At 47.0% G+C, this 10011-nt stretch overlaps 1 protein-coding gene across 1 annotated transcript in view; it reads right to left on the bottom strand.

Moving 5' to 3' along the window:
* The window catches only part of sh2d3a (SH2 domain containing 3A), a 19071-nt gene extending 13881 nt beyond the window's left edge, over window positions 1-5190 (bottom strand). The window contains exons 1-5 of the mRNA XM_030780316.1: window positions 5101-5190; window positions 4812-4929; window positions 3885-4125; window positions 1742-1786; window positions 538-571 (exon numbers count right to left, since the gene is read on the bottom strand). Of these exons, the coding sequence (XP_030636176.1) occupies window positions 538-571; window positions 1742-1786; window positions 3885-4125; window positions 4812-4929; window positions 5101-5190 (528 nt within the window). The remainder of the gene's footprint in view (window positions 1-537; window positions 572-1741; window positions 1787-3884; window positions 4126-4811; window positions 4930-5100) is intronic.
* Between the last annotated feature and the right edge of the window lie 4821 nt (window positions 5191-10011).

The raw sequence follows: 10011 nt of genomic DNA, 5'->3' as shown, positions 1-10011 counted from the left end.
CAATCACCTTCCGCTCCCCTGGTCACCCACTACAGTCACCACCGCATCCCAGAAACTCTCCAGTCCACAACACTCACTGATATACCTGAGTAATCTCAGAAACTTTCCTGTCCACAACACTCACTGATATACCTGAGTAATCTCAGAAACTTTCCTGTCCACAACACTCACTGATATACCTGAGTAATCTGAAACTGTCCTGTTCACCTCACTGACTGATATACCTGAGTAATCTCAGAAACTCTCCAGTCCACAACACTCACTGATATACCTGTGTAATCCCAGAAACTCTCCTGTTCACCACACTGACTGAAATGCCTGTGTAATCCCAGAAACTCCCCTGTTCACCACACTGACTGATATACCTGAGTAATCTCAGAAACTCTCCTGTTCACCACACTGACTGATATACCTGAGTAATCTCAGAAACTCTCCTGTTCACCACACTGACTGATATACCTGAGTAATCTGAAACTCTCCTGTTCACCACACTGACTGAAATGCCTGAGTAATGTCAGAGGCATGGTGTCTTCTCACCTGGTTGAAGAAGGCTGCTACGCTCTTCCGTTTGCTAAAACACAAAAAACAATGCATGTCAGCAGATTACAGACTTTGCTGGAACTTCTCAACTCAGTCGTTTTTTTTTTTTTTTTCATCCTGGCCTAAGAACAACAGCAGTGAATCAATCCCAACCTGTAAAACTGCGGGACCAGTGAGACAATAACGTCATGTTTTTTCCTCTTTCTCTCTCTCGGTAGACATCTGTGCTTGCTCTCCCACACATACGCCAAGACTCAACGATTCTGCTCCGTTCGTCAGCCACACCCTTGCGCAGCTGAAACTTTGACAGCTGTGTTTTCCAAAGGCTGAGTTGCATGAACTTGTTTTAAACCACATTCAATACCCTTGAGTAAAGCAGTCAGACACCAAAAGTGTCGGCAGCACCAAGGACCATCTCCGACAGCAACCGTGGGACTGCAGGCAGAATTGTGCGTTTGGAACCGGTTAAGGATGTTAATGGCTGTTTCCTTCCCGAACATGTGTCCTGTATTTCTTTTCCTCTGGAGCAGAGGTAGAGTAACTTTACTCTAGACAGGACACTGGGGGGACAGCCTCTGGAAATGTTGCCATGGTAACCGCACCCTGAAGCCTTCCTGGCGCAAATACACTTGGTATCAAGGGACTCGCCAAGGCCGTCGCGTACAGTCAGTCCAAGGCCGATCCGCTCGATGGGTAGCTTTGACTGTCCACTGATACCGAACCCCGCAGCGATGTTGGATTCATCGCGTTTACTTTTGCAACGACCAGCTTTGTCGTGGATTTTGAAACTGATAACCTTTTAACCATTCGTGTGACTACATGTATCTAATTTATGTTACAAAACTCACAGGAGGAACGTGTAAGTCGCTCACACGCACACACACACACCCGCACGCACGCACGCACGCAAGTGATTCATGTTTGCGTTGAACAAAAAGTAGCTCGCACGGAAAACATGAGAAAATAAATCAAGACGTAGACTATTTCTGATTAACTACGAATGGCTTGAACACAACTGTCAACTTTGCCATCTGTCAGTGTTGTGTCATCTTTTACTAAAAACGTTCGAGTGCCATAGCACGCTGAACATGCTTAACGACAACAAAATGTTTAAAAAGTGTACATTCTGACGGATATTAACGAGGAAGTGCAGCCGACACACCGAGATTCGCCAAAATCTTAAAGACACGATTTAACATACCTGACAACTTCCAGAACACGTTGACCTGCTCGGAATATCTCACGACTTCACGGCTAACTCTGTGTCTTTCGCTGAAACTTGCTGGGAGTCTGACGAGTTGTCACACGTTTCCTTAGTATTTTTTCACGCACGGAATCCTGCTATCTTCTAAGCTACATTCCATAGATTCTCCACTTTCTCGTTCTCGTCCTGAAAATATTCCTGATCCATCCGGTGGGGGCTGCGCTACCTTGCACACACCGGGTTAACGACCTGCAATTGTAAAACTCCAGAGACGAGTGAACATGTTTGTTTTGGCCTGTAAAACTTGTGTTGACTTGACTTGCGCACGGCCCCCTTATCTGTGCGCTCGCTCTCTCTCTCTCTCTCTCTCTCTCTCTCACATACACACACTCCGTCACTCCGTTGACTTTTGCTCAAACTTCGCTGTTCTTTATCGAGACCAGACTGTGCCAGCATGACTACAGAGGGAAGGCGAGAAAACATGACGTTAACAGAGATTATGTCTTATGGCGCACTGGAGTCTGTACGGTGTTTATTGTCCCCGTGTAAGATGACCCATAAATCATAAATAAATAAATACATAAATACATACATACATACATTTTGGTTTAGTGAGACATGATCTGTATCTTTGCCAGGGTAAAAGGCTTGTGAGGTGTAAAGTTCAAGGCTGTGGCGGGTTTAGCTATCCCCGCTGAAGAGTGGGACATTCCACAGCGCCACACCCTCCTCTAGAGGGACTGACAGACTGCAGTACCTGTTACATAGAATGTGTGTGTGTGTGTGTGTGTGTGTGTGTGTGTGAGTGTGTGTGTGTGTGAGAGAGAGAGAGAGAGAGAGAGAGAGAGAGAGTGTGACAGAAAGAGAGAGAGAGTGTGATTGTATGGAGAGAGACAGGGAGAGAGAGCAATAGCATGCGTGTCAGTGTGTGTCAAACGATAAATCCAGATTTCAACATGAATGTCCTGTCACCTGAGAGTCCCGCGTGAGACCAGCAGGGGGAGCTGTCTGTGTGAGGCAGTTTGTGCCAGCTCAGAATGTGTCGATGCAACAGGTCCCTCACTGTTTCAGTCCAGAGATCATACTCACCACAGGAACATGATGAGAAAAAAAGTGTGTCCACTGAAATACTCACAGAAGGGCGCTGTCATATTTATATTCACTTTGATGAGTGCGGATGAGTGAACACTTAACATGTTTCTGTAAGCCGTGATTAACACTGTAAGAGTGAACTGAATATGTGTGAGACAGCCGTGGACATCTGCTCACACTTGCCGGACCTGAGTGTGTCCCAGTCACAGTGTGATATGAGTATAGCTGTGATACAGCGGGAGACTCAAAGTTATACCTGTGTTTCTCTCTCCTGTGAGGTGGGCGATCATACCTGTGTTTCTCTCTCCTGTGAGGTGGGCGGTCATACCTGTGTTTCTCTCTCCTGTGAGGTGGGCGGTTATACCTGTGTTTCTCTCTCCTGTGAGGTGGGCGATCATACCTGTGTTTCTCTCTCCTGTGAGGTGGGCGATCATACCTGTGTTTCTCTCTCCTGTGAGGTGGGCGATCATACCTGTGTTTCTCTCTCCTGTGAGGTGGGCGGTTATACCTGTGTTTCTCTCTCCTGTGAAGTGGGCGGTCATACCTGTGTTTCTCTCTCCTGTGAGGTGGGTGGTCATACCTGTGTTTCTCTCTCCTGTGAGGTGGGCGGTTATACCTGTGTTTCTCTCTCCTGTGAGGTGGGCGGTTATACCTGTGTTTCTCTCTCCTGTGAGGTGGGCGGTCATACCTGTGTTTCTCTCTCCTGTGAGGTGGGCGGTCATACCTGTGTTTCTCTCTCCTGTGAGGTGGGCGGTCATACCTGTGTTTCTCTCTCCTGTGAGGTGGGCGGTCATACCTGTGTTTCTCTCTCCTGTGAGGTGGGCGATCATACCTGTGTTTCTCTCTCCTGTGAGGTGGGCAGTTATACCTGTGTTTCTCTCTCTTGTGAGGTGGGCGGTCATACCTGTGTTTCTCTCTCCTGTGAGGTGGGCGATCATACCTGTGTTTCTCTCTCCTGTGAGGTGGGCGATCATACCTGTGTTTCTCTCTCCTGTGAGGTGGGCGGTTATACCTGTGTTTCTCTCTCCTGTGAGGTGGGCGGTCATACCTGTGTTTCTCTCTCCTGTGAGGTGGGCGGGGTTCTTGGTCTTCCTCCAGTGCGTGGAGCAGCGAGCAGGAGGCGGAGCGTCGGTTGTCGTCATGGCAACGGAGGCGGGGCACAATGCTTTGGCGAAACAGGTCGTGTCGCGGCTTGAGTAGGTCAAAGGTCGAACCCACTGAGTGCTTGCGAGCCACACTGCGTGTTCTTGGCAGCGCTGGGAGGTCTGGGGAGGGGTCAAAGGTCAGATCTGCAGAGCAAAAGGGATGGGTGTAGAAATCAGTGTGAAGGTCTCGTATGTTTCACTCCACATAACACTTCAGCTCAGTATAAATCCATAACTCCCCTCAGTGTCAAAACTCTACTCCTCTTAACTCCCCGCAGTATCAAACCTCTACTCCTCTTAACTCCCCTCAGTGTCAAACCTCAACTCCTCTTAACTCCCCTCAGTATCAAACCTCTACTCCTCTTAACTCCCCTCAGTATCAAACCTCTAGTCCTCTTAACTCCCCTCAGTGTCAAACCTCAACTCCTCTTAACTCCCCTCAGTATCAAACCTCTACTCCTCTTAACTCCCCTCAGTATCAAACCTCTAGTCCTCTTAACTCCCCTCAGTGTCAAACCTCTACTCCTCTTAACTCCCCTCAGTGTCAAACCTCTACTCCTCTTAACTCCCCTCAGTGTCAAACCTCTAGTCCTCTTAACTCCCCTCAGTGTCAAACCTCTTCCCTACCAACTTCACCAAAAAACTTTAGTGTTTCCTCTGTTTCACTCTTTCTTTGCTATCTTTGTGGTTACTGTTGTTGAGTTAAGGTGCAAGTGTGTGTGTATGTGTGTGAGAGTGTGTGTGTCTGTATGTCTGTGTGCGTGTCCATGTGTAAGTGTGTGTGTGTGTGTGTGTGTGTGAAGAGAGAGAGAGTTTGAGTGTGCATATACCTGTATTGGGCTGTAGTCTCTGACGTTGTTTCTGTAGTTGGGTTAAAATGGTTACTCTATGTTTTGGGTCATTGATTCCCAAATGTTTCAGATCCTCATCCGTTACATACAGGAGACCCTACACACACATATACACAGTTTACACATAAACAAACACACATATACATACACACACATACAGACACTGTATGGATGTGACTGGTAGATACCACTAACATAATACTTAGAAAGTGACAGAGATTAGAGAGAGAGAGAGAGAGAGAGAGACGGACAGAGAGAGACACATTACCTCGAGTCCATAATACTCTGTCTCCAGTGTCTGTTTGTACTGGGGCAGCCCAATCTGTGTCAGCCACCAGGCGATCGAGCGATTATTCATGACGGGTCAGACAGACAGACACTCCTTTACACGTCATTAAGACCTTAACACAGACAGACAGACACTCCTTTACACATCATTAAGACCTTAACACAGACAGACAGACAGACACTCCTTTACACGTCATTAAGACCTTAACACAGACAGGCACTCCTTTAGACCTCATTAAGACCTTAACACAGACAGACAGACACTCCTTTACACTTCATTAAGACCTTAACACAGACAGACAGACAGACAGACAGACAGACAGATACTCCTTTACACTTCATTCAGACCTTAACACAGACAGATACTCCTTTACATGTCATTAAAACCTTAACACAGACAGACAGACAGACAGACACACGTTTACACTTCATTAAGACCTTAACACAGACAGACAGACAGACAGATACTCCTTTACACATCATTAAGACCTTAACACAGACAGACAGACACTCCTTTACACTTCATTAAGACCTTAACACAGACAGACAGACAGACACTCCTTTACACGTCATTAAGACCTTAACACACACAGACAGACAGACACTGCTTTACACTTCATTAAGACCTTAACACAGACAGACAGACAGACACTCCTTTACACGTCATTAAGACCTTAACACAGACAGGCACTCCTTTAGACCTCATTAAGACCTTAACACAGACAGACAGACACTCCTTTACACTTCATTAAGACCTTAACACAGACAGACAGACAGACAGACAGACAGACAGATACTCCTTTACACTTCATTCAGACCTTAACACAGACAGATACTCCTTTACACGTCATTAAAACCTTAACACAGACAGACAGACAGACAGACAGACAGACACACGTTTACACTTCATTAAGACCTTAACACAGACAGACAGACAGACAGACAGATACTCCTTTACACATCATTAAGACCTTAACACAGACAGACAGACACTCCTTTACACTTCATTAAGACCTTAACACAGACAGACAGACAGACACTCCTTTACACGTCATTAAGACCTTAACACAGACAGACAGACACTCCTTTACACTTCATCAAGACCTTAACACAGACAGACAGACAGACAGACAGATACTCCTTTACACGTCATTAAGACCTTAACACAGACAGACAGACACTCCTTTACACGTCATTAAGACCTTAACACACACAGACAGACAGACACTGCTTTACACTTCATTAAGACCTTAACACAGACAGACACTCCTTTACACGTCATTAAGACCTTAACACAGACAGACAGACACTCCTTTACACTTCATCAAGACCTTAACACAGACAGACATTCCTTTACACGTCATTAAGACCTTAACACAGACAGACAGACAGGGCACTCCTTTAGACCTCATTAAGACCTTAACACAGACAGACAGACAGACACTCCTTTACACTTCATTAAGACCTTAACACAGACACACAGACACTCCTTTACACGTCATTAAGACCTTAACACAGACAGACAGACACTCCTTTACACGTCATTAAGACCTTCAGACAGACAGACAGACACTCCTTTACACGTCATTAAGACCTTGACACAGACAGACAGACACTCCTTTACACGTCATTAAGACCTTCAGAAAGACAGACAGACACTCCTTTACACGTCATTAAGACCTTCAGACAGACAGACAGACACTCCTTTACACTTCATTAAGACCTTGACACAGACAGACAGACACTCCTTTACACGTCATTAAGACTTTAACACACACATACAGACAGACACACCTTTACACATCATTAGGACCTTAACACACACAGACAGACAGACAGACAGACACTCCTTTACACTTCATATACTTTCAAGAACTGGAGAGATGCATGTGCAATGCAGATGTATTATAAGGTGAGACAGAACCAAAGGCAGATTTCTCACAGTTGATTGGTACATGGAGCCAAGACAAATTCGTGGTCAGTGAAAGATCACTGTTCACCAACCGGTACATTTAGCAGCAGAGCCCATACACACAGACTCAGTGTATATGAGCATACATTTCAGCGCTGAATGCAACAACAAACAGGAAACGGGTGTGTGACCAGTTAACCAATGATCAGTCAGGTGTGTGCCCACACACACACACACACAGACTCAGTGTATATGAGCATACATTTCAGCGCTGAATGCAACAACAAACAGGGAACGGGTGTGTGTCCAGTTAACCAATGATCAGTCAGGTGTGTGCCCACACACACACACACACAGACACACACACACACACACACAGACACACACACACACGCACACACACACACACACACACACACAGACACACAGACACACACACACACACAGAAACACACACACACGCACACATAGACACACACACACACACACACAGACACACACACACACACACACACACACACACACACACACAACACAAAGATTATGGGAAGTGTCATGTTATAGAGATTGTGAAATAATGCACACACACACATACACACACACAAAGGCACTAACGCACACAGGCATGCAGGTCTTACCTGTGTGAAATGGCAACTTTACGTGGTCTCTTCCTTCACCCTCTTTTCTCTCTCTCTCACTCACACTCTACGGCTCTCTCAGAGTCACCGTCCCAATTTTGTCCTTTTTTTTCATTAAATCTTTATCTCCAGCTCACATCTCATTTTATCTAGTCTCTCAACTTTCGCAATCCCGATCCATCTTACCTTGGCGCGTTCTCTCTCTCTCTCTCCCTCTCTCTCTCTCCCTCTCTCTCTCTCTCTCTCTCTCTCCCTCTCCCTCTCTCTCTCACCCTCTCTCTCTCTCTCTCTCTCTCTACTTCTCATCCTCTGTTAATGGTTGAATTTTAACACTCCGTGATGGGACAGCAGAGCCCCAGGGCAGAGATCTGAACCAATCCAGAGGAAAGAATCTGTGTTCTTGGCCAATCGGAGAAGGGAATGTGTGTTGATGGGAGGGGGTGGGGGCTACAAGCTCAGACAGGTTCTCACATGTTCTCAGAGACAGACAAACACAGTTTTTACCATACACTGACAGAGTTTTTACCACACTGACTTAGTGTACACTAGAATAGGTTAATGTATACCCAATTTACAATTACAATTTAGTTATTTGGCAGACGCTTTTTACCAAAGCGACTTACAATCAGTGCATCAGTCGGATTTCTAATACCTTGTGAGCAGAGATCACAATAAGACTGAGCGTCAAATTGCCCCTTCGCATTGCGCCCCTGGAATACTTTGACAAACGCAGATACAAGACAAAGGTTTTTTTTTTTTTGTTTTTGTTTTTTTTAGGAAAGGGAGGTTAGGCATTGGGGGACAGGTGGGTTCTAAAGAGGTGGGTTTTCAGTCTCCTGCGGAAGATGGTAAGAGATTCCGCAGTCTTGACTGCATGGGGGAGGTCATTCCACCACCTCGGGGTAATGGCGGAGAAGAGGCGTGGTCGGGAGGAGCTTCTGCCGGGTTCCCGAAGTGAGGGGACCGTCAGTTGTCCAGACGTCATAGAGCGGAGGGTCCTAGTTGGGGTGTATGGAGTTATAAGAGCCTGAAGGTATGATGGGGCAGAGCCTCTAGTGGCCTGGTAGGCCAGCACCAGTGTCTTGAACTGGATGCGGGCAGCTACCGGAAGCCAGTGGAGTGCAGTAAGCAGCGGAGTGACATGAGAGTGCTTAGGGAGGTTGAATACCAGGCGTGCAGCGGCGTTCTGCACGAGCTGGAGCGGCCTCATGGCGCAGGCCGGCAAGCCAGCCAGTAGCACGTTGCAGTAGTCCAGGCGGGAGATGACAAGCGCTTGGACCAGGAGCTGGGTCGCCTGTTGTGTTAGGAATGGGCGGATTCTCCTGATGTTGTATAGGGAGAATCTGCAGGATCGAGTGACTGCTGCGATGTGATCGGAGTAGGTCAGCTGGTTGTCCAGGGTTACGCCAAGGTTTTTGGCTGCTGTGGTGGGGAATACCACAGATCCCTCGATGGTGATTGCAGTGTCGATCGCTGGGGAGTTCTTAGCAGGAAAAAACAGGAGCTCCGTTTTCTTTGGGTTGAGTTTGAGATGGTTAGCAGACATCCATGAGGCGATGTCTGCTAAGCAGGCTGCGATGCGAGGTTGAACCTGGGAGTCAGAGGGGGGGAAGGAGAAGAACAGCTGTGTGTCATCAGCGTAGCAGTGGTAAGAGAGGCCATGGGTGGAGATAACTTGACCGAGTGATCTACCCTACACTGACTTAGTTAATGATTCTCAACTCCAGTCCTGGGAGCCACTGTCCTGCACGTCTATGTTTTAACTCAGGACTGACACACCTGATTCCAATTAATCGTCAAGCCCTTGATCAGCTCAATGAACTGTGATAATGAAGAGTTAAAACAAAGACGTGCAGGACAGTGCCCCCCAGGACTGGAGTTGAGAATCATTGTTCTACATTAAACCTTTAATGCCACTTTACACCACTAGAGGGCTCAAGGTACCATGCACTCACTCACTCACTCATTATCTAAGCCGCTTATCCTGATTAGGCTCGCGGGGGGTGCTGGAGCCTATCCCAGCGCTCACAGGGCAAAAGCCGGGAAAACCCTGGACAGGTCGCCAGTCCATCACAGGGCCGACACACAGACAAACACACTCACACACACATTCATACCTAGGGGCAATTTAGTGTTTCCAATTCACCTGACCTGCATGTCTTTGGACTGAGGGAGGAAACCAGAGCTCCCGGAGGAAACCCACGCAGACACAGGGAGAACATGCAAACTCCACAGAGAAAGGACCCTGGCCACCAAGCCGGGAATCGAACCCGAGACCTTCTTGCTGTGAGGCGATGATTCAGTAGCTGGGTGTTTAGACAGAAACACACACACACACACA

This window comes from Chanos chanos, chromosome 7, assembly GCF_902362185.1.
Source record: "Chanos chanos chromosome 7, fChaCha1.1, whole genome shotgun sequence".
In the NCBI taxonomy this organism is placed as follows: domain Eukaryota; kingdom Metazoa; phylum Chordata; class Actinopteri; order Gonorynchiformes; family Chanidae; genus Chanos; species Chanos chanos.
This window is presented reverse-complemented; position numbering and strand designations above follow the sequence as displayed.